This window comes from Scleropages formosus, chromosome 17 (genome assembly GCF_900964775.1).
Source record: "Scleropages formosus chromosome 17, fSclFor1.1, whole genome shotgun sequence".
In the NCBI taxonomy this organism is placed as follows: Eukaryota; Metazoa; Chordata; class Actinopteri; order Osteoglossiformes; family Osteoglossidae; genus Scleropages; species Scleropages formosus.
Genome location: NC_041822.1, coordinates 24,480,306 through 24,507,241, shown reverse-complemented (window position 1 = coordinate 24,507,241; position 26,936 = coordinate 24,480,306). Strand labels below are relative to the sequence as shown.

Below are 26,936 nucleotides of genomic sequence, written 5' to 3'. Positions count from 1 at the left end.
AAGAGAAAGTCCTCTTTTTGCCCGTCGTTCAGGTGCTCTTGTTTCCTACTCTCTTGTCCTGTACTGCAACTTTTGCACTGTGCTTAGATGTCGCTTTGGCCATAGTGCAACACATGGAGAAAAACAGAAGTGGGCTGTAGATAATATTAAAAAATGTTGTTTGGGACATTTAGGTATCACTGATAACTGTGGGTTTTGTATCTGAAGCTCTTCGTTGTCGATGCACTATTGTTCACCCTGGGTTGTGCGCTGCTTTGGAGAAAAGTTCTGCTAAATGAATAAATGTAGAGTTAGACCTCAGTAACTTTGGGTGCAGTGGATTTGCTCATGTTTGATGAAGTACTCGGGAGTCATAACTTCTTAAAGGAAATGTGCATCTGCAGGAAAATAAAGGAGATGGAGATGTTCCCATGGAAGGAGGCTTCAGTCAGGACGTGCAAACACTGCAGGGTTAGAAGAGGGTTAGAAGAGCATGGTCAGGAAGGAAGGATGTTCCCCCGTACAACACTCCAGAACTCCCTCATAATCCATCACAACATCTCACAGCCCCTGAAAATCCCTCACCAACACATCTCAACATCTCACAGTCCATCCCAACATCTCACAACTCTCATAGTACCTCAAAATACTTCAGAAACATCTCTCAACCTTTCACAATCCATCCCAGTATATCAAAACCCTCATAGTCCTCCATTATCTGCACCTTCTCCTCGTTCAGTCCCTTCTCCATGGACTTGGAAAGAAAGCTGTCATCCCAGTGAGACACTCTTTTTGAAGCATCCAGGCAGATGCTCAGACCTCTAAGTGTGACATCAAACCAAACCAGGGTCTCCATGTTTACTGATCTTCTGGGAACGCTTCTCTCAAAAACATTCCCACAGGTTTAGGGAAACGTACATACTCACACACTCACGCACACATCTTGGCTTCTGGGCCATGATTTCCTCGCTCTTCCCATCACCGTTGTCATTTGTTCCCTCGTGGCTTTCTTGGAAGGTGCCGGTGTGCCGCGAAACACAGGTGCAAAGTTAAGTGAGCAGAAGGAGCGATGAACGCTCCGTCACGAGGGCTTGTGTGTGTTTGCCAGAAAACAAACACTCTGCCTTTATTTTGTGGTTTCTGCTTCCTGTTTAAGTGAAGCTCCGAGTCAGTCATGTGACCCAAAGCCCCATCTCGATGACAAAGAGAGGGACACACGCCTTTCTCCTTTGTGACAAATACTTCGATACGTGTGGTAAACTCTCCTCTTTCTGCCTGGGGTTTCAAGTGGCTGTAGGCATAAGGTATAAAGTTGTCTTTGTCCCTCTTTCCTACCTTTTGGCCTACAAGCAAAAAAGAGGACCAGGGTTCAAGTATGCGTCCAGCCTCCCGGGCTCGCTGCTGAAGGAGCAGCGGATGAACCGTGACGTTAAGGAGGACTTGGACCCGGTCGGCAGTGCCGTCAAGAAGAAGGCTGAGGAGCCGAGCCCCAAGAAGCGCCCCCCTGTGGTTCCCTCGGGTGACCCGGCTCCGCCAGGGTCCGAGGACAACCCACTCCGCAAGAAGAGGAAGCTGTTCGACAATGAATCCGACCCTAATGCCAGGAAGAAGGTAGGGAGCCAGTGGCCTTTGACCTTCCTCTTCCATGATCCAGTAGGCATCCAGCAAAGGTGATGTGGACTTTTTGCATGAACGTTGGGGGTTTGAATACCAAAAAGGCTTGAGAAAAGCACCCAGAGGGGGGTGAATTGCTACAGCTGAAATACTTCTGCACACATCTTCAGACTGATGGCTTAAGTGAGCTTTGAATAAAAGCTCCTTCTCAGCTCAGTTCCTTTTTTCTGAGTCGTGTGCCGAGAAGATCTGATGTAAGGTGCGGCCGAATTCCCTCTTGGAACAAGATGGTTGAGAAAGAACAGTAAGATATATTTGGAAGGAGACCTTACGGCAGGCTCACATCTGCGCCCTGAAACACTCCTCGCTTTGCCCCAGGTGGACATCGGGTTCTTCGCGCCAACAAGGGTGTGTCTTTTTTTCTTGATATTCCAGTTTCTTTAAGCAAAGTCACCTGTTCGTCAGGTGATTCGCTGTATGGGCTCTGCAGGTTTTCTACTGCTACCGCAGAGTAAAGCTTTGCTCGGTGTGAGTGCTTTGCCAGCGAAGCACCGAGGCAGCAGTGAGTTGAGCTGCGGGGGCGCTGGGTGCGGTCGAGGAGCTGGGCTGACAGCCACGGAGCCTTTGAAAAGATGAAGCAACCATGTAGATGCTGCATCCAAAGTTCTGTCATCCTGTGTCTGTTCTATGTCGTATAAAATGTTCTTTCTCCATTTCGCATCTTTTCTATGCGATCTGGAAAGTTCTTCTGTCTCTGTTCTATCTCATGTGATCACTCATGTTTTTTCTTTGTTCCATATCGATGCTCTCTGATATTTATCTTCTGCTTTCTCTGCTGTGTATCTACTCTATCTATGCTCATCTTTTTCTGTTCTACTGTCTCCAAGCTTGCATTTCTACTTTTATACAAGAATCTGATTCCCCAGTGAAACGAAGCCGAGTGAAACACCAGATGTGCCAGCAGAGACCTTGCCCCCTCCTCGCAGTTCAGCTTCATTAGATTAAAATGATCTTTTTAAAAGGTTGCCAAGACCATAATGTTCAGGCACATATGCAGGGAAATATGAGCCTTAACATATTTCATTAGTTAGTTGATTAGGAGTAATTAAATATTCTCCATCCATCTCTCTGGTCCTTCAGTCCAAGTTGGATCTCCGGGGTTAGATGGTCAGAGCCGTGCTGTCTAAGCATTTAGTTGTCCTCCGTGTGGTGTCCCAGTGCTGTGGTGCTGTCCCTGAGTCCTTTGGTATAGGATAATCTTGGTCGTCTGCCTCCTTCTTCATTCAACCTGCTCAGATGTCAGCAGCACAGCTGCAGAAACAGGAATATCATACAGCTGAATTGGTCAAGTAAGCCAGCGGGCAACTGAGGTGAAGAAAACAAAAAAAAAAAACCTCCCAACCATGATGAAAGGGGAGAAAAGTAAATCCTCAGTGAAAGGAACTGTTTTCAATGCTTTTTAGTATGGCTGGATGTTTCCGGAAATATTTACCCTTGAATACAATAACGGAGGTGTTATAGCTGATGTTCCCGACCTCTGCAATGAGTAGTTTCTCTCCAGCAAGTAGTGTAAGAGAAGGTCAAACAGAAGGCATCTGTCTCACTTTTTCTCGTGGTTTATCATGTTTCTCATAGTCACCTGTGGCCTTCTGGGATGGTTTGGTTGCCATGGGAACATGGAGTGACCCTTGCTATCGTTCACCTCCTCAGCCTGTCTCCTCCTTCCACTCGCAGAGGAAGTCCTCGCTGTCAGATGACCCAGTGTCACCCACACTGCTGTCCCAAATAAAGAGCGAGCAGGACGAGTGCGAGGAACCGGAGGAGGAAGCAGAGTCTGAACGGGAACAGGAGCCAGCAGCGGAAGGACACAGGGATGAAAAAGTAGCAGGCGAGGTCGGGGAGGCGATCTGGGACCGAGAGGAGGAGGACGCTGGAGCAGAGTCGCAAACACCCCAGCTGCGGACACCTGTGCGCGAGAGTGACCAATCTCGGTCCAGCTCCCCGCGGGCTGGGCCCAGCGGAGAGGTCCCTGGTGACCCTCTGGATAAGGCTCGAACCCGGGCGCGACGCCGGCGCAGTCTCCCCAGCAAGGAGCTGAGCAAGGAGCTGAGCAAGGAACTGAACCAGGAGATCCAGAAGACGGAGGACTGTCTGGCCAATGAGAACCGCCGGCCGCTCAAGGCGGAGCCCGAGAGCGAGAACGAGGAGCCCAAGCGGTCGCTCAACAACGGCAACGACTTGGCGGCAGAGTGGCTCCGGCCCCGGGGCCGCGAAACCAACGGCGCCCCCCGAGAGCAGCGCCGCCCTGTCCCGCAACCGCTCCCTCTGCTGGGTGTCACCCGGCGCTCACAGGGGGGTCGCTCCCCCCCGAGGGGCGTGCAGATGGAGCGCCACGTGATCCGGCCGCCGCCCATCAGCCCCCCGCCGGATTGCCTGCCGCTGGTCGATGGCCAGGCCCACATGGCGCGGCGAGAGGTGTGGATGGCCATCTTCAGCTACCTGAGCCACAAGGAGCTATGTGTCTGCATGCGTGTCTGCAAGACCTGGAACCGGTGGTGAGTATGAGCGTGACCCCCCAGTGCCTCCCATCCCAGGTTTGAGAAGCAGCCTAAGTGTTGTCCATATCAGTCCTGGAGGAATTTGTCATGATTGAGGTGTCACTCATGAGCCCTCACCAATTGTCCTGCCTTGCAGGTGCTGCGACAAGCGGCTGTGGACCAGGATAGACCTGAACCGCAGCAAGTCCATCACGCCTCTCATGCTGAGCGGCATCATTCGGCGACAACCCGTCTCGTTGGACTTGAGCTGGACCAACATCTCCAAGAAGCAGCTGAGCTGGCTCATCAACCGGCTGCCCGGTGTGTGATGGGGGCTGGTGGGGGCTGGGGGGATTTTGGGTCAGTACATTTACATTCACGCTTATTCCCCTAATATCCGCTCCTAATTCGTTCCTGAAAATGAAATAAATCAGATAAAAAATTACTAATTATGTATTCTCTAATAGGGAAAAATTCAGATCCATTCCAAGCCCATCCCAGGTTCACCCAAAACTGCCCTAAACGATGCAAAATATCATAAGGAAGAAGTTGTATAAAATATTAAAATAGAACAAGTAATGACAGCATTATAATACATATTTTAAAAAAATGACATAGCGAAGTAAATTTTACCATGATAGTGTGTGGACAGACTAGAGGAAGACAAAGGCCACGTGTCATACTGAAATAAATGAATAATCAGAAAATTAAAGTACAGCGATACAAAAAAGTGCACAAACTCCAAACCAAACATGTGGCTATGCAGTCGAGACTGTAGGGTGCCAGCGTGGGTACACCGTTCCCACAATGCACTGTGCCTCAGTCTCTTACAGAGCCGCTAAGCACTATTTTTAAATGTGATCTCAATAAATTTCATCGAACCAAATGTCGTCAGCTATGAAAATCTGGATCTGTTAACGATTCATGGTATTATTGAATGAATAATCACTGATCGGATACATGAAAAACGAGGTATCAATGACTCAGTAATGGGGAGGAGCGCAATTTTTTATGTCATGCTTTTCTGCAAAGAGGCTTACACTGATTTACGTACATAGCTGGGTGATTTTTACTGTGTCAATTCAGGGTAAGTGCCTTGACTAAGGGTCCCACAGCAGGAGTTGGGATTCAAATCTGAGTCCTTGGAGCCCTTAGAGTCCAATGGTTGCAGCGGATACTACTACGCCACCCGCTGTCTCGGTTTCAGGGTCCGAGAGTTTAGCTGCCATTATGTTCCCGCAATACGCTGTTATACACCACTTTTACACCACTGCTAAATGAATCAGCGGTTTCACCATAAGGTCGAAGTTTCCCCGATAAATGTCCCTTTGTTGATGCTTTTGAAGATAAAGAGAATTGAAAGTGATTCGTCACTGTGGGCCCGAGACAGACTGATAACATCGATGATGTCGCCGGGAAAGGAGCAGAAAGAGGGCCCTGCGGCTCGGGATCAAACGGGTCGGCTTGGGAGCCTCGATAAAGACGACTCTCGATCATCCTGCTTCGCCGCAAACTTCCTTCTCGATGCACGGCTTGGGAGGCAAAGGCTGTGTGGAAAACGAGGTGCAACATGCGTCAGCCTGCTTTTATCGCCCCTTGGGGGGGTGGCTGTGCAACGGTCAACTTTCAGGGGCCCTACAATCCATAGCTACACCCCCGCCTGTAAAGCATCTGGTTACTGATGCGGCAAAGACCACAAGATGACACAGGTTCAGTCGAGGGCCCGGAGGCTGCAGCAATGTTGTCAAGGTGATGGAAACTGAGACGTGAACTTGCCTTCCTCTTGACCGCTTAGCGCGCTCAAAGGGACCGGGTCCTGACCGCTGCTTTACGGTCTCTGTGCCCTTGTACCAAAGTGGCCTGGAAGCAGGAGAGTCGCACAGGAACTCGACAGCGTTTCCACATGTGTGGAGACAACCTTATTAGGCAAGCACAGCATACATCGAATTGGAAATTGTGGTGGAAGTGAACCACATATGTCATCATATAGTGGTATTTTTTCCAAAGAAATAACATATAAGTGTTACATTAACGGCAGGAGTAGTGCAGCACAGTCAGAGGGATGTGTACGAGCGTATCTAAGTAACAGAGAGTATAGAGGTGGAAACGGCAGCACGATTAAACAAATAGGTGTCGTTGGTGACGCATTAATAAAGATATCACTGAATTAGCTAATAGCCGGATACACAAACACACACACACATTTTCAGAACCGCTTGTCCCTTACGGGGTCACGGGGAACCGGAGCCTACCCGGCAACACAGGGCGTAAGGCCAGAGGGGGAAGGGGACACACCCAGGACGGGACGCCAGTCCGTCGCAAGGCACCCCAAGCGGGACTTGAACCCCAGACCCACCGGAGAGCAGGACTGCGGTTCAACCCACTGCGCCACCGCACCCCTTAGCCGGATACCGATTGTTTAATATTAAGGTTCATTATTAACATCAATATGGATTATGATTTGGCCTTCAGAGAATAAGGAACACTGCTTGGAGGAAAAAGATGCTTTCGTGCCTCGAGGTTTGAGTCCTTGTTGCCCTGTATCACCCCCCCCCCCCCCCCCAAGGGTGGGATTGGAGCGTTCGATGGGCCGGGAGGGAAGGGCCGGCCGTGGTCTCGCTGGATTTGAAGAGAAGGAGCCGAGGGGGGGGGGGATGTGCTCCTTCATCTCAGACACCTTCGAGGGCATGTTGCCCTCCTCGCTCTGCTCTGACGCGACCCCTTCCTGCCATCCCTCCCCCCCAGGCCTGCGTGTGCTGCTCCTGGCTGGCTGTTCCTGGGTGGCCGTCTCGGCCCTCTGCACCTCCAGCTGCCCCCTGCTGCGCACCCTGGACGTCCAGTGGGTGGAGGGCCTGAAGGACGCCCAGATGAGGGACCTGCTCTCACCCCCGACCGACAACAGACCAGGTACAACCGACTCCCGGACCGGTCGCTAGCCCACGGTCACTGCGGGACCTCCAGGGATCTCCTGGGTGAAATCCACAGCACAGGTCCTGCAGTTGTACCCTTGACCAAAATTGGTTTCCTTAGACAGACAGTTCCTTAAATAGCTGATAATATACAACAAATTTTGAGAAATTAATAACAGCCGTGCGAATAAATGATGTGGTCGTTTTTCTGAAGCAGCTCCTCAGCGACCTCTGCTGGAGCCAAGAGCAGCGACACAAGTTCAGAGGTTCTCCAGGCTCTAGATGTTGAGATCTCTCTTTGTGTTTAGAGGTCTTTCTTAAATTATTTATCTGATGCTCAACTGATACTTTTATCTATATCGCCTTGCAGTATTTGGCTATTTTTATGTAAGCAGTTCAGAGTGAAGGCGCTACAGCGGGAGTGGGGAGCTGAACCTCAACCTCAACCTCAACCTGTCCTAAACTATTCCACCTCCAGCTTCTGCCTGTGTGAAATGCATATAGTTTTTTCATATTTTCATTAATTTCCTATAGAGCACTCTTCTCAGCAGAAAGCTGAACAACCGGGCAAACATTTCCCTCTTTATTTATTAATTACACTTTCTTCCCTAATCAGTTTGCTAAAATCTCTGTAGTTGAATGAATTCAACCTCATTTAACAGCCAGAGCTGGAGGATGGCAGCAAAGAACATTGAAAGAGAATAGAAGTGTGGGACCACCTTAGCTCAACTGGCTTCCACGCTGTTTACAGCTCGTGTCTGGTGTTCCTGGGCGTCAGTGATCAATAACAAGATGACGAACACTGCACACATTTCTGGAAGAAATCAGTCAATAATCAGCATCGAATGGGAGTTCACGGAGGCAGCGTATCATTTTCAGAGTCCCAGTTGTGTTTGTAAGTTGGGGAGTCTCTTTAAACGGTGTTTCTTATGCACAACCGGGGACAAGGACCCTAGAACTCCAAGACCTACATGGATCCCCCATAATAATCGTTCTGTACCGCAGTGTTTTGAGACTAATCCAACTAACCGGAGCTCTTCCGAACAACGTTCGAGACCAATAAATGCAGGGTTTGATGCGCAGGTCAGCTGGACAGCCGGAGCAAGCTGCGCAACGTGGTGGACCTGCGGCTGGCGGGACTGGACATCACTGACGTCTCCCTGCGCCTCATCATCCGCCACATGCCCCTGCTGTCCCGGCTCGACCTCAGCTACTGCAACCACATCACGGACCAGTCGGTGAACCTGCTGACGGCGGCCGGCACGACGACGCGCGATTCCCTCACCGAGATCAACCTGTCAGGTAGGAGATGGACGCAACTACTCCGGTCTGCATTTACGTCGCTTTTTGTCTTGTGCCTGTTTTCTTTCTAAAAGATGGTACTGTGGGGTTTAGAACTGTTGCTGTGCAACCAAAGGTCCCACCTCCTGCTGTAGTACCCTTGATCAAGGCACTTACCTTGAAGTGATACAGTAAAAATGACCCTGCTATATTAATGGAAAAATCATTGCAAGCAGCTTAACACTGTAAGTCGCCTCGGAAAAAAAAGCGTCAGCTGAATAAATAAATGTATATATAACAACGAACATCTCAATGTTCACTAGCACCGCAGTCTCGATACGTGTCTATGCTTCTTTAACCAGGTGGGGGCGGTACTTCATGAATCGTGGTTATTTGAGCAGCTTGAATTAGGAAGCAAACATCAGGCCAGTTAAAGCAGGCGTGTAAATAAAATTGTAAAAAGCTACTTTCCGAGAGGAGGGTATGGTGGCACGATGGGTTTGGCCGGGTCCCGCTCTCTGGCAGGTCTGGGGTTCGAGTCCCGCTTGGGGTGCCTTGCGACAGGCTGGTATCCCATCCTGGGTGTCCCCCCTCCCCCTCCGGCCTTACGCCCTGCATTGCCGGGTTAGGCTCCTGTTTGCCGCGACCCCACTTGGGATAAACAGCTTTAGCATGTATGTCCTTCTCGAGAAGCCCATTTTAATTTATGATTTGAGGGTTAGTACCTTGATCAACGGGTGTGGGGTTTCAAGCCAGAGTCTTCAAGTGGAAGTTCCGAGCACTATGCCACCTGTGCGTCTCATGCCGAACACACTGCCCTACCTCCACCTCCTGCAGATCTCTGTATGATCGTGGAGGGTCGTTTCTTCAGGAAATTTCCTGTGTCCGACAGCCTGCGGATTCACACCGTTTTCCTCTCCTGCCTTTCCCCTTTGACCTTTCACCCCTGCCCTGTGCAGTCTGCAACAGGGTCACAGACCAGTCGCTAACCTACTTCAAGCGCTGCGGGAACATCTGTCGCATCGACCTGCGCTTCTGCAAGCAGGTGACGAAGACGGGCTGCGAGCGCTTTGTGGCCGAGATGTCCGTGAGCGTGCAGTTTGGACTCACCGAGGAGAAACTGCTGCAGAAGCTCAGCTAGCCCCACGCCAGGACAGGCTTGTGTCCTGCGAATGGTCCTGCCGGTGAGCGCGAGCCATTGCGCTGCGCCTCCGAACCGCCGTCTCAGCAGGGGAAACCAGCAGCGATGACGGAAAGCAGAACCCCGTCTGAAAATGTGAAGGTGGGCGCTGATGGGCGACGTGGGGAAGCGCTCACGACTGAAAATGGCCGTGCTGCCCTTCTGGGACCCAAGCGGAGGGTCGCGAACACGTGCACTGGGAGTGCAAGCCAACGGGTGCCCGAAAGATGACGTTCAACATGTTTGGTGTCTGGGTATCTGGAAAATGTGTTTAAAAAAAAAAAAAAAAGAAAAGAAAAAAAAGCATGTTTTGCCATTTTGTACTGTTGAAATTATATTGACCTTTTAAATTGTCAAGCTGTAAAAATTCATATTGTGTTTAATGAAACAAGGACCATGACTGATGTAGGGTTTTATGGTTGTTTTTTTTTTTATTGTATTTGTTACAATGCAAACCTCATACATCACGCAGAAATATTTTTGTATGGAATATTTTTGTGTTCTGAGCTCTATATATGCAGTATTGGAGGCCCCCCCCGGTGTTCCGTTTCCCACCTGTGTCGATGTTCGCCTTCAGCTGACGTGAAGAACCTCTGCTGTAGAGTCCTGCCTATGATCGCTTGTCCACGTGAAGGTGTTCATGTTAATTTATGCTGTGGTGTTGTATCTGACGTGGACATTCCCAGCATATCGGTACACAGGTTCTCTCTCCCTTTCTTAGCACTCGATATTCGGTCCATTTCAATGTCTTTATACCTGGGAACTCTAGGAAAGGAAAAGGAAAAAAGGAAAAAAAAAAAAAAAAAAAAAAACTATTTGCACTGTTTGATTAGAATAAACATAGCTATTTTTTTCCAAGGTTTATCAGCTATTTATATGAAGAGGTTGTGAGTGGCTGTTTCATTGGAGGTTCCACATTTCGTGACGTTACACGTATTTTGGTAACAGTGTGCAACTGCAAGTGCTCTGTCCAGAGCCGGTGCACCGTATGGTCGTGGTGTTTAGTTTCGCAGTACAGGCTTCCCTTTTACAGCAAACGCTCCTTTGCAAGAATTCAGGCTTACAAACAAATTTACTCTGTAACCTAAAATTTGCATGATTTGTCAACTCACACGAGGAACATGTAATAGGAACAGACATTTAAGTTCAAAATCCAAGCCTTGGTGATGCAGAGTACCACCCAAGAAAGTGACCTCCCACACATGTGGTGCTGCTCTTCCTGCCCATCTCATAGCCACGCAGCCACTTGCATCTCTCAAATTCTGTAATATACATCCACAAATTTTAAATAGGTTAAAGATCATGGTAGATACAAGCAAGAGGTACCTTATCTATAACATCTATTTGGAGAAACAGTAATCCCACAAACTTGGTTCTGCACACATGCAGGAAGTCTGGCACCATTTCCCCCCTGCGAAAAGCGGTTCCAACATCGACTTCCTGCCCAGGTCGACACCTCACAGCTGGGGTGTGTGTGTGTGTGTGTGTGTGTGTGTGTGTGTGTGTGTGTGTGTGTAGCCGTTGTGAGATGTACGTGTGACACTCTAAAGTCAGAGTGAAGTCAGGATTCAAAAGCAAAGCACAGCAACAGAACAGGCGACAATGTTTCACTGTCAAGGCAAGAGCTACTCAACAGAACACACTTGGAAATGGACGCGCGCAGTGATGAGGGTGAGGACTGCTTCAGGTAGAAAATGGGGAGACAAATTCAGCCCCCTGATGAAACTGCTTCATTAACTGTGCTTTGTGGCTCCACATTATGGCATTTCACTGAGCCTTAACACCAAACAAAAAAAGAAATAAAAAAAACATGGAAAGCAGAAGTCTGTTCCTAGAGGTGTGGTCTTACAGAGCCAAGCCAACATGGGTCATTCATGACGTAAACATAGAAAAAAAATCAGGAGGTATTTGTAGTTAATATACTGTGTGTTTATTAAAGTTGTTAAAATCACAAACGTAAAAAGTTTAACATTCTGGAATACAAAGACCCAACTTCACCAAACGGCTCAGAAACCGCAGGCCTCCAGGGAAGCGGTAAGAATTAAACGGAATCCAACCCTCAGACGGATCTGGTCAGAAGCAACGAACCCGAGTCACAGAGCTTAGCTCTCAACAGTCAACAGACATGAATCAAACCAACCGCAGAAACGTTTAAAACCAGTGAACAGTACAACTTTACTTATTGGAAATAAAGTCAATCTGAGGGACACTGTCAGGAGGAGGGGGAAAAAAAAAATTCAAAGCAAATGGAAAAATATATATGTACATCTTGTTATGAAATATATGCAACTGTACAGCAATTCACTTTTCCTCTATACATCTCTATGTTCCACAAGCATCAGTAATAACTTGCAGTCAGATCTTTAGTTAGTTCTTACTATCTGGTAAAGATAACTAAAAACCATCAACACATTTCAGGTTTTTCCTGCCACTTTGGGGGGGAGATATAAAAAAAGATACACAATTAAATCAAACTAGTATTAATAGTTTGGAAAACTGAATGCAAATGGAGATATCACCTGTCTTTAATGTGTCAAATTTTTTTAACATCAGCCAACACTATCATTGCTGAAAAACGACAGGAAAATTGACAAGAATATGAAGATAGAAGCTACAATATTGCAACTTTATTTTAATGAGCATGTGCACGGATGTTTCGTCCTGGACAGCAGACAGGTGTGTGTGTGTGTGTGTGTGTGTGTGTGAGAGAGATGCAGGACAGACGCTGATGTTGAATCCCAGCTTGTAGAATGCGGCGCTGTGGGAAACGCGAGACACTAACCCCCCCCCCCCCACAAGCCACGGTGTGGAGAGCCTGACAGGGAGCTGTCGGAGACTTGCCCTGGTCCCCGGTTTGGCACCTTATTGACCCTTGTCCCAGAGTGCCGGTAAAGGCCTGCATAGAGAGTCCTAGCGACACGCAGCCGCTCACTGGTGCCTCTACTTAGCCGGAACTCAGGCGGAAGGCTCCAGATCCCTCAGAGGTCGGAACGGGAGTCCATGGGGTCCATTTCATTATTGCACTTCCGACCGGTGGCCCACATTCGAACAACAGACAGTTTCCAGTGCACAAACACTGCGGGAAAAGTGCAACGACAACTTTTTAAGAAATCCCTACAGCAACGGGAGCTGTAGGGCGAGGGGTGACGCAGCGCATGGCGCTCTGACTGCTGGAAGGACGCTGCCGCTTTGGTGCCGACTTTGGGATTTCCATATTCCTTGGTCAAAGAGTAGTTCAAACAGGGCTTAAGGTCCGAAGGTCAACTAAATTTTAAATTTAAGATTGTAAAAAATTATAGCAGTGTGTATGGGGGGGTTAATCCATCTTTTCTTAAATTCACTTTGGCAACCTTGTCTGATGACAGCTGATTCAAGCCAAAAAAATCCAAAAGGAGCCAGTGATGCGACCATTGGACCGTGGCTTCGTCTTGAAGGTTGAAGTGGAGGGAACGGTTTCACAGTGAGGCCCGTGATGGTGCGGACATGTCGACGCCTCCTTTCGCGCTCCCCTTGGTTCAGGGAGGAAGAGCTGGGGGTGGGGGTGGGGGCGCGATGTAGGTGCAGCCACTAGGACTTGAAGACGTGCACGGCGCGCACCACGTACTGCCTGCAGATGGGGCACTCGCTCATGCGCTTGCCGCACTTGGTGCACGTCACCATGTGTCCGCACTCGAGCAGCACGCAGTCGATCACGGCGTCCATGCAGATGCGGCACAGGTTGTCGTCCTGGCTGGCCAGCTGTAGTCGCTCCCCGCCTGCACACACGGATGACAAGTAGGGGAGGTGGTCAAAAATTTCCAGAAGTCTAATCCGCAATCAAACATGAGAGATCTTTATGGAGACAGCCCTGAAAAGGGGGGGGAAAAAGGCTTTACAAAATATCACTGCTATGGTTTCGCCCCCAACAACATGACGATGGGCAGGAATATGGCAACACAGGCTACAACAACACATACATGACATTTTTGGTGTAATAAGCATAAAGTAACAGTAAAACAGGCAAGTACACTTGGTGGAGCCAAATTTTGTTTGCAGAAGTAGTTTTATGAAGAGCCATGCCTTCCCAGCTTTCCTGCAGCAGGTCCCAGAGAAGCAGGACACTTGTGTAAAAGTAACCTGGGAAACCCCTGTATGGGACACATCTCCTTGTGACAGAAGCACTTCTCCAAGGCCACATACAACTGAAAGTAAACCAAAGTACAAGGTTACCCACGTGTACTCACTTCTAGCTGAGTCTCCGTAAATACTTACTTCCTCCTGGACAGTAGATATTTGCGGCTGTAGAGAAGTGTCTGGACACTCGGAGGCAGGACTGAGGTGATAAGTGTCAGGGTGTGTGATGAGGAACTGAGCTCGGGGGGTATTTCGATGAGCTTCCAACAAAAGTTAATTATCCTCCTCTGCTACAAAAAGTCCAAGAACAAGATCTCAAAGCCTCAGAGGCCTCCCCCAGTTTGGCACCTTCTCCCAGAGAAGAAAAATTATTAAATGTAAATGAAGCTAATGCCATTTATATGACGCTTTTCTCCAAAGCCACTTACAACTGTTTACCCATTTATATAGCTGGGTAATTTTTACTGGAGCAATTTTGGGTAAATGCCTTGCTGAAGGGTCCTGCAGGAGTAGGTGAGATTCAGACCAGCAACCTTTGGATTAGGAGCTCTAGCCATTACACTACAAGCTGCTCCAATGTATGCATTCTGGAACCTTCCTCCAGTCTCAGAGCCAGCATTTACTTTACTGACTGTTAAATATACTTGTTAAAATAAAACCTTGGAACATCACACTGCGCAAAAACCCAGAAGAGTTTACTCACTTGAGTGTGAAATGAGGGAAGTGAACGATGCTCCTGCTAACATAGTAGTTCACCAGGATCATGACGTGCACCTTTTCACGAGCATTTCCCAAAAAAGCGAGACCTTCCCCCAGGCAGAGCACTGATTCACCTTCCGTTATGTTTTCTGTTCTCGTGGAAACACATTCCCCCGAGAGTGGGTTTGTGAAAAGAAAACCCCTAACCCAACCTGACAGGGAACACATCGGTGGAGCCGATGGACCGGCCCCTGCTGACCAGCGGTGGCGGATTTTGAGACAGCGAGCAGAGCCGTCCGCTTTCCAGGACGCCTGCGAATAGTTTGGCAAACAAGAAGGTGGGGAAGGAATGACTTTGAGAACTTCCAGGAAGGCCAGATCGCAGAGCTCATTAAAAGTTGCTCATTTGTCCTCGGTAAACTGCACTGTTGACAACAACAACGCAGGACATGCTGTGCTTAAAGAAACCTAATTAATTAGTCCAAAGACGCTGCGGGGCCTCACGTTTTTACAGAATTCCACATAAATAGCAACAAAAAAGCAAAACTATTGTATTCCTTTCCTACATGGGGGGGTGGGGGCATATCTGCTGAATATCACTGTTCCCATAAGCGGTTCTGCAGGAATGTTTAAAGGCATGACAGGTCATCATGACAATAAAGATGTGATGAAGGACATAAAAAGGGTTGCAGGGGGTGAGGCTATGACATTTGTCATCCCAGCATGCATCATTCCTCAGCCACTATCATGCACCATAGGGGTGTCGCAGCTGGAGCAGGAAGTACCAGTACGTCATGCTGTCAGTAGTAAGAGCTGTCTGGTCAATGAGCCCAAGCCCACGAGTCCCTCGGATTAAGCAAGCCGCATGTGTGGCGGTTCATTCTGGTTTTGGTAAAGTGACGGTCCAGGTAGCGAGGGGGTTTCAGTGAGTATACAGTGACAAACACACAAATTAGGCTCTTGGAACAGTTAAACACCTTGCTACGTGTTGCATAACAGCACCATGGTGATTAGCCATCTGTACAGATGTAAAGCTAATTACAGAAAACTACAAATATAAATATAAAAGGAAATTACAGAAAAGTAATTTCCTTTTTATATTAAACAGTAAAAAAATTATCCTTCGTTTAACAACTTTAAAGTTAACCAAGTGATTAACACAGAACTATAATATTAAATAATATTAAAACTACAGCTAGGGATATAAAACAATGTTTACTAGAATATGGGCAGCAGATGACACTCATAAAAAAGCCAATTAGAAAATTTCACACTGCTTTTGTCCCCCACATATGAAACTATATATTTGTACATCAGACAACTGGTATGATCAAGTTGGTGTGATGGATAAAAATCCATTTCCAGTTATGAGTTAGGAATTTTCCTAAATTTTCCCACTTTGGTTTTAATCACATTTTATCTGTTTTGCAAAACTTCTGCCTGAAGCAAAATAAACATAATGTGTGTTTAGCTGCCACGTTGGTAAATGGCAGTAAAGACCACCTAGAGCAGAAGAGGAGTATGGCACCACCTTAAATGAACTCACCTCCCTCCACAGTGCTTACAGCTCATATCTGGTGCCAACACTCTGGTGATTAACAACAAGAGGAACGCTGGACATGTTTATGGGATAACCTAATGAACAATCTGCATTCAACAAGTGTTTGTAGAGACTGATGTTCATTTTCAGTCATTTTAAATTAGACTTCATTTTAATGTAGCTCTAAATTAACCTAATAAACTAGTTTATGATCGCTATAACCAAGAACCTAATCAAAAAACTCCAAACATTATTTGACAGGTCATTTGCCAATGTGAAGGCTTAACTTATGACAAGGGACTAGTTTAGTTCTTTCAGTGTGTGAATCTCCCTTCCCTTGTCTTAGTCACAGAGCTGCAATACGGTACCCAGGTTTCAGGTTTTTATTTGTCACATACACAACCATACTTAGTACCCACTGATGTAACCTTAAGTTTGCCTTTTTTTAGATGTTGAGGTTTGCTCTAGATGGCGATCTTGGCCATCTGGTATGACAGGCAGCTTGGTCAAAGTGCTAGTTTTGCATATGGGGACTTCCTGCCTGACTGCTAACCCATCCCCAGGCATGCCCCAGCATGGGTTCTAACAACCACTGAATGCATGCTGTTGCTCCTGCAAACCATGATACAGGATGGGGATGACGCAGCACAGGTGGATGGCAGTGAGGACCCACAGGTGGCACATATGCTTTTGAGGTCTCTTACCTACAATTCCACCATTGCAGATGGGCGGGGGGTATGCAACCACTTTTGTGGTTGTTGGGGGGAGTAAAACGCTTGTTAGACATCTGACCCAAACAGCGGTGCATCAACTCCATTTTGCTGCAGCAGATTGTGTGGGTACAGAACTAATTAATCCAACAGGCAAATCAACAAGGTCTTACCTGCAGTTATGCTGTTGTTCACATTTTCCACTGCAAGGAAATGGGAAACAAGTTAAAATCACTTGATTTTATGACAAATATTCCAAATGAAATCTACACATTAAACACAGTCCTGCTCTGAGAGATTCACATGGATCCTCATGCATCAAGCCGGATATTAGATCAATGAGGTCACACAATGTGTGGAGAGCAAGGAGAGGGTGTAGAGCATGTACACAGAGTGCTAGGGGTGTAAGGAGCATGTAGAGGGAGTGGAGTGTGTAAAGTGTGTGTGAATGCAGCGCTGTTCAGAGTCGCAGGGCATGCAGAGCATGTAGCACAGGTAGCGGGCCACGTCTCTGCTCACTGGACTTCCTGTTCTGCTCGTTCTCACGGTAGAGGCGGCTCACGCGCTCCACCAGTTCCCACTTCTCGCAGCATCCTGAATAGCTGACAAAATTGCGCGCCAGGATCTCCTTGAGCTGCCGCACGGACAGCCCTTCCACGTCCTCTAGGCTGGAGAGGTCCGAAAGGGAGGCACGCGCCCGCTTCCGTGCCATTGGGCTAGCCTGGGGGGGTGGAGGGGAACAGCTGTAAGGAATGAACGCGCACACACACGGTGCGCACACACAGCGCGCGCGCTCCTGGAGACCCTGTGCATCAGCTGTGTTTTTATTACTTCTGAGCTCCTGATTGAGCCCATCGATTTTCTGACCAAGGTTTAACGGATGCTTCTGGAGGCTCTTCGAGACGTTTCTGTGTCTCTGCCGATAAGCTAAAGTTCACCCATCTCAGACATGGGCTGTTTGTACCAATACTTTATGTTGTCATCAGTCAGTTACAGTTTTTATTTTATGTGATTTAATCCACAAATACCCAAGATGCACAATATATATACTTAAGTCATCTATTTTGTCATGTGCCATCAACTCAGGTTTGAGTCTTGGTGACTTGATAGACCAATGAATTAAAAAGGGCTCGGTTTTGTGCTAGTCTGATGAGATCCTCGAGCGTCCGCCCTGTCATCATTTTAATCGCATTGATCCATCTCATTGGTGGTCTTCCTCTGTGCCTTGTACCCTCGATCTTTCCAGTCATGACATCCTTCTCCAGTGATCCTTCCCTTCGAACCGTATGACCGAAATATGACAAACATCTTCGTTTGACCATATCCTTGCAGCTTCTGATCCTTTCCTTCGGTCTAGCCTATCAGCATCAGGACGACCTTGCGACTTTGATCCATCAGCGTCACAAACAGTAGACGTACTAGAACTGACCAGTTGCTCTTCCCTAGTAGTACGGTGAGTGCCTTCTGACCTAGGGGACCATCTTCCAGCACTATTTTGAGTTTCTTGTTCACTGTCCATCAAGTTTTCTTGGCAAGATACAGAAGTAGATTGCCTGGCCTTTCTTTTGCGCAGTGTAGATTCAATTCTGTTGCCGTTGTCACATGGAGTGTGATCTTCTGCCTCCAACACTGCCCATCCGCTGCTGCCCAGATGGGTGGAAACCATTTAGTCTAGCACCTCTGCTAGAACCTGTCTTGGGTTTCCCTTCTGGTTGTCAAGACTACTGATGGCATAGCTTCCAGCTTCACAGATGCACACAAGCCCCAACAGCACGACAAGCTAGGTTTCCTTGTTGGGGAAGTCATCCATTTTACCATGTCAAAAGTCTTGAATTTTAGATGTCACAAATTTGTCTAGAAACTTCCTGCTGACCTCATCAGTCACTGACAACTTTCTCACAGAGCGGTCTTAATAAAAATTACAACTAAATATTAAGTAGTGGAAAAACGGCAGAGAATTTTATTACAGGACCTGTTTTGGGCCTGGAATAGCAGGGAGCATTCATAAGGTATTTAATATGCTTTCGATATGCTCTGACATTCAAGGGGTTTCTCTGGACAGAGGGATGGATGGGGGTTGTTTAAATGTTACCAAGATATGGACAAATAAACTTACATTTAAGCATTTAATCAAACATAATGAAACAATTTTATTATTCTTATTTATTCAGTTGACGCCTTTGTCCAATGCAACTTGCAGGGTATATCTGATCAAGTTCCATGTATTACTGCAAGTACTCATTCATTACATAGTTTATTTTTCACATCTGGTGTAATTAAATACTTTAATTGCTGAAGGTGTGGCAAGAAGAACTTTGTACGTCATAATGAGCGTTTCAGACTAGTTGTTGGGTCAGTCAACTTGGTTGAGCCGCACACACACACCTTTTCAGCAAGTGGTCTCACCTGCTGTGTGTTCCCACTGGTCTCCAGGTTCAAGAGCGAGATGGATGTGGCTTCTCCAAGGTCTTGCTGCTGACACAAAGGGAGAGGAAAAAAACGTGAACCGTTGAACACCTCACCTCGCCACTCGACCCACTGCTAAAAGAAAGGACCACGGTGGAGGGCCCTCCTAGTGAATGTCCGAGAAAGTCTTTTGACAAGAACCCTGCCAGTAAAAATATTCTGGCTGCATTAATGTGAGAGTTTAGAACTGTTAGTTGTGCAGGCATCCTTGAATTTGCACAGAAATATAATTACTGATGAGACACTTTGCTCAAGTTCCACTTCTGGAACACATTTCAAGTGTCCAGCAAGAGCACTCCAGGATTTTTAAGCAATATTTGTTTACCTTGACTTTCTTGCTAAAAGAAAGAGGAACAAAAGTCATTTTAAAAAAAAGATGCATAATGTTTAATCCAAACTGCAACTAGTCTAAAGGGATCCTTTGCTTAAGCTGGCTCACTTGGCTCCACCCTGAACTGAGCCAGAGATAATAAGCAGAATATTCAGGTTGTCTAACTGGTGAGGAGAGGTGCACATACACATACACACACACACACACACACACACACGATCCTCAACTGCACTGCCTGCTCCCAGGACCATTCCACCGCAGGGCACTGTACCCTAATGGAATCCGGACAGGAGCTCCCAACATGTGCATGTCTGAATAATGCATCAGGCTGCAAAGGCCCGTTCACAAGTGCACGTGCTAACGCGCGCACACACACACACACACACCTGCAGTCCTCTTTCCACACCGCACCCCTCCCCAACATCCTGCTATCCCTGCCTCCCTGAGAGCCACTTCCGCCTGCCAGCTTTGCCATTTGTGGCTCTTAATCAAATAAAGAGCCAGTTATAAAATTGCTTGGTAAAAAGAGTCATTCAGCTAATCGTGTTCCCCCCACCCCCAAGGCATCCTCCCTGTGAGGACATTTGTCTTCGTACCAGAACGTACTGGATCTCCGGCTATGTGCCACATGGCAATCACTCCATCCTACCTCGTGAGCCCCTTTGCTCCTGCGGAGCTCTTCAGAACCAGCATCAGGCCAAAAAACCCGAGTTCCCACCCGTTGGAACACTGAAATGCTGATGTCACTTCCTGTTCAGAGGAACCTTTTTAGGAAAGCACTTCCATCCCAAAATCAAATAAGCACCTTTTAAAGCTTACTGCCTCTTAACATAAATACTAAACTGACCTCTTCATAGCAGCGGAGAGAGGTTGAAACTCAAGGAAAAATTAAACAGTCCTTCAATAACAATGAATTACTTCTATTCTTGGCAGATGCAGGACAAGCACTTTATAGAAAGGTGAAGCAACTCCTCATGAAGACAACCACTGCCTCCTTGTGGGAGGGAGTCCATTCAGCAAGCCAAACCCTTGCTATCCTCAATGCAAATATACCTGTGTGTGAGGGAGGGGCAGACGCACCTGGTGGTTGGTCCCTGAGCTTTCGCTTCTGCCGAGCAGTTCTCCCTGAGAGGCAGAGCGCATAGTTGTGAGGGGTGGGGTATAGAGGGAGTGGGACCCTCCTGAGTCAGGGTCTTCTTCCCCCTCCCCATCTTCCTCCTCCTCTTCATCCTCGCCATATGCCACCCCCTGGTGGCACAGCACCAGGTCAACAAGGTCCTCCTTCTCACGGCAAGTGTCGGTGGGAATGTTGCGCAGCAGCAGGTACTGCCGCAGGTCTTTAACACGCAGGCGCATAAGCTGCGGCCGTTGGAAGGCCGTGCCTCGCAGCAGGTGGCAGGTGGAGCACCAGCGGAGGTTCTCCTGGAGCACGGAGCACAGGGAGCAGAAGTTCTTCTTGCAGTCGCAACAGATGTGCTGCAGGAGTGGGAAAATGCACATGAGGAGGTTCTTGGGCACATTATACCTGCCAATACAGCGTGATGTCCTCACCCCATGTGCCCGTCTGCAGTTGAACTGCCGGGGGGGTTAAACATTCCATGTGATTATTCCCTTTGCACTGATCTGAACTGGTACTGCAATCTTGAAGAACAGCAGGCCTTTCAACAGAGCAGAGGTGCCACTCCCAGCGCCAACTGTGCGGTCGACCAGGAACACATGCTGCTTTTTTAAACCGTGCCAGAGTTGGTGTGTTCGCTCTCTGAAACTGGCGCTCAGTTTAAAAAGCAGACATCTATGTCTTTTACAGATGTCTCACTCTCATACTGACACTATCTGTTTCCTCCGATCTCCAGACACCCGGACCAGAAGCACAGCCTTGCTTCGTGCACGAGCATCAAGCAGTAACGGGAGCGCAGCCGTTGAACAGACAGCCCGTTGGCATGGCGACGCAGTGCTGAGGGACAGGAACACCCGTCAGTGCCATTCTGGACTGGGTCCTGGAGCGCTGCCATGCTGAACTAGACAATTCCGACAACCGTGGCAGGCGGCCAGTAGGGGGCATCCTCCCAAAGGAACAGACCAATCAGTCCTGCAGCAGACACCCTGGCAGGAGTACTACTGCACCCTGAATTCCTTCAGCGTCAAGTGTCAGCAAAACCAACGGACCACTGTCACAGGGTCTGGGGTGGTCCGCATCTCACCACTGAGGGGATGAGAACAATGTGATATGTAGATTTTTTCTCATGAACTGCATGACAGCTTTTAAATAAGAACATAAATATAACCATAAGAGTTTTCACATCCAGTAAATCAGAGAAATAGAAGAAGTTTATCACAAACAAGGGTGAGAAACCCTTCAGTGGTGCTGTGTGATACATGTCATTAATCTGCTGCGCTGCCCTGCCGGTACGGCTTCTGTCTTTGCTTAACCCGGTGATGTAACCACCCACATTTAGCTTCCCCTGTCCTGGATGGTGCAGATTAACTGGGCACGGCCAAACCAGAGAGGTCATTCACTAATCAGGCTAGGTTGATCCATTGAGAAGCAAAACACACACCTGACACAGCAAGGACGAGGACATACGCCAGAGTGACCCACCTTTCTCCTGAAAACGGAGAACGCCTGGCCGCAGGCCTTGCACACAAGGCTGGGGCTGCCTGTGCTCGTGGGGGGGTAGGTCGAGTACCCAGCACTGGGGGCGAAGCGGAAGGGCCCGGCACCCGTTCCGAAGCCCGACTGCTGACCCCTCACCGCCCCGGTGCCCATAACTTCGTTCAGCAGACCGCAGCACGAAGCCCACATAGAGGAGGCCCCCGCCTGCGAAGGACAAGGCAGAGACAGCATGAGGTCACTTCCTGGAAATCTCCTTGCTGCATCATCATACAGTTCCATCACACCTCAGACTGGACCAGGAAACACCACGAGTTTGATGGTCCTTTATGGTGAAACACTATCACAGTGTTAATATGGGGTTTTTAACAGTCCTGGACTCTTCTGAGGGTCCAGAAATCAGCTCTTGCACCACATGCAGGACATCAATGCTGGACTGCAGGTGTTGTCATTGAGATGAGACACTGAGGCCTTTGGGCCTAAACAACGGGACTTGATAAGAGCTTTGCGGGTTCATGGCAGAGAGGAGAAATGGCAGCAAACCCTGCCGCGATGGAGCAATTATCGGCACAGTGGGAGGAGCACGGTCCGGAGCACGTGGCGCTGCCGGAGAAGCCACCCAGCGTCTTTTGCCTAGGAGTCACATTCGCAGGAAGAACAGCTACGTCTCCTCAACCGAGACCTCGGCTCGTAACAAACTGCATCCCGTGTTACCCATAAGCAAAATATCTAGACTTCCTGCTGAGGAGTTTTCAGGAGTACATTTAGACAGGGAAGCAGGGAAGGAAGCTGCTGCTACAGTGCTGAACAAGACACTGAACCCCCGCGGAAATATCCTGCTGTAGAAACTGGGCAAGGAAAAATACACATGAGCTGTACATCACGCCAGTTTGGGTAAAAGCTTCTGCTGAGTAAATAAGTAATGATGTAATCTACTAAAGCAGCTCGGCATCCAATTAAAGCCCTAATTACAGGCAGGTTTTCTCCCACAGGTCTGAAAATGGGTGCTGAGGGGAGAGAGAAGTGAGACAGTGGGGGTGGGAGACTAGTTCTGTGCAACAGCAGTACCTAGAAAGGCCTGCAAAGTCAGAGGGATCCCCTGGCTGGCTGAAAACATGGGTGGCAACAGAGAAATACCATAGTAAAACTGACTCCCGACTCCCACAATATCCGAAAGCAGCTCAGCGCTCGACCGAGGGAATGCTCCATGGAGCCTCGGTGGCGTGTCTCCCGAGACGCAGCCACCGGAAGTGCAAAAAAAAAAAAAAAATCTTAGTGCTGTGTGGATCGCTGCCAGGAGGTGGGCAAACAGCACAGAGCTGCACATGGGAGCAAAAATGATGAATGAAGCTGATGAATGGATGGATGGATCAGAGGGAGAACGAGGGAAGACCTGGCCCCTCCACTGCTGCTCAAGGGGGACCGAACTTCCTGCTCCGGTCCTTGCTCTCAGTCACCTGTCCAGAGCATTTTCACCTCCCCGACTCTTTCATGGGCGTTTTCGGAGGGATTGGTCACACTCGTCACGTAGCCGCATCTCCTCTGCCCACCCCGGCTGCACCCCGGAGCGGGGCATTAACCGTCAGAGGCATCTCCGACAAGCTGCCACAAGTGAATTCCCCACCACAGGGGTTTGCGGGTGGGGGAGGAATACATCTCTGTGTGAAAAACAACAAGACAAACGGTGCAGACACGGCTCTGATCGGCACCCGCAACGACTATCCAGTGCACTTCCTACAAAAGAAGACGGCGAGGTTTTCAAGAGGCGCATTTTAGCTCTTAAGAAGTGCGTACAAATGACGGATGGGTCAACAAAGCGCTAACGGGGCATTCATCTCAAAGTGATACGGCAATAGCGTCACAATGAGCACCGTCTTCTGGGACGCAAGTATCCAAGTGACACGTTGAATGGCGTTAGTTTGTACGGGAGGCGCACGGTAACTCCAACAGTTCTCATAACCAGCCCGCCGGTTTAAAATGGGAAATTATAAATAGCAATTCATTGTTTTCATTGATGCATATGAGAGCATGCTGGGCTTTTTAATTTTTAAGCAGTGCTTCAGATAAAAGCCCTGAGAACCGCATTCTTAATGAGCACTTCTGAAGATTCATGGTTATGGTAGGAAATCAGGTGGATGTTCATGTAGGGGCAAGGCCATCGTGCAACTGGTGACAGGGTGACCGAGGAGGCCGGTGTCCGTGAAACAACACGGCAGCGCAGCAATCGGTCTCCTTCGTGCACCTTCAGCCGAGGTCTATGATACCTGGGGGAAGAAACTCTGAAAAAATTAAGGTAAATACCTGCTGCTAAACAAGCGATGGTCTCCGCAGCTCACAGCACAATTAACCAGCGTGTGTGTGTGTGTGTGTGTGTTACACAACCTGGTTCACTCTTGGTTACGCTAATCCCCAGGTTTACTTTTAACACCATACGTAACCGCAGGAGCTTTCGGGAGTTCGACCTCAAACACGAAGCACGGGCCGTTTAGGAAAAACGCCGACGCGTGCGTTTGGAGCCGCGGTTGAGATGCTGGACACGGCCGCTTCCCAGAGTCGGTCGAACCCCGACGCAGGGTTCGACAGGGTCAGGCCTCGGAAATTCTTCCTCTTCAAGTTTTCACAGTGGAACGATAGATTATTGTACCATTATTTCAGACGGGCTCGAAATTCCAGAGGCGGACAAACGAACAGCAACACAAGAGGTAACAAAGGAGGGAACGGGACTAGTGGAGCGAAGGGTCCCGCGCCTTCCTCGTCACCTCTTTCCTTCGTGAGGTCAAGCGGTGGCGGGACGGGGCGCGGACTCGCCTCGTGGTGTCCGACCTCCGCGGGTCTGGCGCACTTCAACGGGAACAGACCAAAATACCCCCCGAAAGGTGTCCTTTTCAGACTCAGAAGTTTTTCCCGCTGAAGAGGGAGATTCACAGGGGCCCTCAAAAGGAAGAGAACCCAGTAGTCCCCAAAAGGGCTGAGACCCAAAATGTGCCCCCTCCCCCGACCCAAAAAGTGTTAAGACCGAGATCCAGAGCGCCCCCCCACTATGAGAGACCCAAACCCACCAAGTTGGTGACCAACTGCAGTCATCAGACGAGGATCCTCGCGAGGGCCGCGCCATTCACAAAACCGCAATTACAATTACAGCATCGACCGCAAGCGCACGGCCGTGTTATTCCCCCCCCCCGACGAACTACTCGGCATCGGACACCTCCGCTCCAGTCGGAGACGGCTGGAAGAGGAAGAGAAAGAGAAAGAAAAAGAACGAAGAAAGGGAGGCGGGACCGGGAAACACAAGTGAAGTGTCGCTTCGACAAAACCGAGCTGACACACAGACCGGACCGACTTTTACCTCAGCCGCGTTAAGCGGCGCCCGGGGACACTTCAGCTCCTCGCGGTTAGTAAACCACACATGGAGCCATTGATTGGACACCGCACTGCCACGGCAGCTTGGCTCGGGAAATAAATACAACAGTTTTAGATTCCCGTTTCTGACGAGTTGCTACTTGGACTTGGTTGCGGTCGTCCGCGCGGGCTGCACCCACGGCGCGCGTGACAGCGCCGACCGCCGGCTCCGCCAACAAGTGCTGACCCTGAAGCAGCCCGCTGCGGTCAAGTCCAGCGCTCCAGCTCCTCCGCACAGACAAACCGCGACGCCACAGCCTCCTACCTTCATAGCCACTCCGGGTAGCGCGATCCTCCCGAATACACCGACAGGATGAGCATCACACGAACGCCAAGAGTCAGCTCCGTGACGCGGGGGAGAGCATAACGCGTGTTCCGCCAATCACAGCCTCACATCATAAGATTGACGCTGGATAGACCAATGATAGCACAAAACGTAAGATAGACAAGCGCTTCCCCAATCACCACAACATATATTATGACGTCACTCACGAAAACCAATAATTGTGTAGGGGCGTGTACAGGGGAGGGGTGCAGCCTTCTCTGCGTGTGGCCGTGTGTAGGCGACAGTATTCGCTGGTGATGCAGAAGCGTTTGCTGTGTGAGCGATTTTTTTTCTGTGAAAAATCGATCTACATTGTAAAATTCAGACAAGGTTTGCGAAATACCTTTACATGAGAAAGATTTTTCAGTGATAATAAGGTTCAGGTTGCCGTGAAAGTGTAGTGTCATGAATCTCTTGAATATTTACACTGGTTTGCAGTTACATCAGCATTAGATCACTCACTGTTTCCATTATCATAATGATTATGCACAGTGTCGTATTATTAAGTGCTGAAATCTGTTGGTACCACCTTCGCTATTCCCAGTTTCTGATGCAGATGTTCCATGACTAATGAAAGAAAACACTGAAGCTTAATTAATGGGCCAAAGATGTGCATATCTACACGAATAAGAGAAATAATACTAAAAAAAAAATCAAAGGTGACAGTTTAGTATTGTCTTTGTTGCTTTTTAATGACAGCAAAGCTGAGAAAAATTAGTTATTCTTTTACTATGTCATTTTTATATGATGTTGTACCTGGTCAGCTGGTTCCCACAGCTCCAGGTGATGATATGTTTAGCAACTTTGCAATCAGCCTGTGTGTCACACACTAGCAAGCATATCACTTGATGTAGAGAGTAACAGATAGTGTGATCGTGTGTTTACTGGGACCCACCAGTGGTTAATTTTTACTCACCCACTTCTACACACTGAATAAATGTGAAATATGATGGGGATTTTGTGCTGCTGAATTAGATAAAAATGAGAGTGTGAAAGCTTGTATTGCACAGTCCAGTCATGTTCCTACATAAAGTATTCATAGTAATATCCTTTACCCCAGGAATACCTTAATAATTTGTTGATAAAAAAGGAATCAGGCCTGGTGAGAAGAGCACTCAAAATATAATATATAAATTGAATGTACGGCTAGCACAATTGCTTCCATAAAAATATTGTTCTCCACACTCAGCATGATTTTCATTGTAACTGTGTGCAGTTTCAGTCTTCTCAGTATTAATCAGT

General features: G+C 48.4%; 2 protein-coding genes across 12 annotated transcripts in view; one reads left to right on the top strand and one right to left on the bottom strand.

Annotated features, from left to right (window-relative positions):
- Positions 1-11,394, top strand: part of kdm2ba (lysine (K)-specific demethylase 2Ba) — a 48,923-nt gene extending 37,529 nt beyond the window's left edge. For 3 of the 8 annotated variants that reach the window (XM_029259594.1, XM_029259590.1, XM_029259597.1), the window contains exons 10-15: positions 1,321-1,590; positions 3,328-4,148; positions 4,288-4,451; positions 6,876-7,037; positions 8,123-8,341; positions 9,280-11,393. In XM_029259594.1, the coding sequence (XP_029115427.1) occupies positions 1,321-1,590; positions 3,328-4,148; positions 4,288-4,451; positions 6,876-7,037; positions 8,123-8,341; positions 9,280-9,461 (1,818 nt within the window). In that variant the 3' untranslated portion in view covers positions 9,462-11,393. Of the gene's footprint in view, positions 1-1,320; positions 1,591-3,327; positions 4,149-4,287; positions 4,452-6,875; positions 7,038-8,122; positions 8,342-9,279 lie in introns of all 8 variants that reach the window. The other 5 variants (XM_029259593.1, XM_029259592.1, XM_029259596.1 and 2 more) reach the window with 3 other exon arrangements.
- Positions 11,395-11,407: 13 nt separating this feature from the next.
- rnf34a (ring finger protein 34a) lies at positions 11,408-25,782 on the bottom strand. Of its 4 annotated transcripts, none has more exons than XM_018731666.2 (8): positions 25,635-25,782; positions 21,959-22,177; positions 20,440-20,835; positions 18,969-19,037; positions 17,082-17,283; positions 16,736-16,765; positions 16,557-16,598; positions 11,408-13,255 (listed from the first exon to the last, which is right to left on the bottom strand). In XM_018731666.2, exons 1-8 carry the CDS (start codon positions 25,638-25,640, stop codon positions 13,068-13,070), a joined length of 1,152 nt encoding a protein of 383 aa, XP_018587182.1. In that variant the 5' UTR covers positions 25,641-25,782; the 3' UTR covers positions 11,408-13,067. The 4 variants fall into 4 exon arrangements, with proteins under 4 accessions (XP_018587182.1, XP_018587183.1, XP_018587184.1 ...); XM_018731667.2 differs by having other exon boundaries at positions 18,969-19,034; positions 25,635-25,780; XM_018731668.2 differs by lacking the exon at positions 16,557-16,598 and having other exon boundaries at positions 25,635-25,780.
- Positions 25,783-26,936: the final 1,154 nt, after the last annotated feature.

Coding starts and splice junctions, on each gene's coding strand:
- rnf34a (XM_018731666.2), bottom strand. Junction 16,599..16,735: donor GAACAACAGCATAACTGCAG/GTAAGACCTTGT, acceptor CAACCACAAAAG/TGGTTGCATACCCCCCGCCC. Junction 13,256..16,556: donor CTGCAATGGTGGAATTGTAG/GTAAGAGACCTC, acceptor CCGTGTGTGCAG/GCGGGGAGCGACTACAGCTG.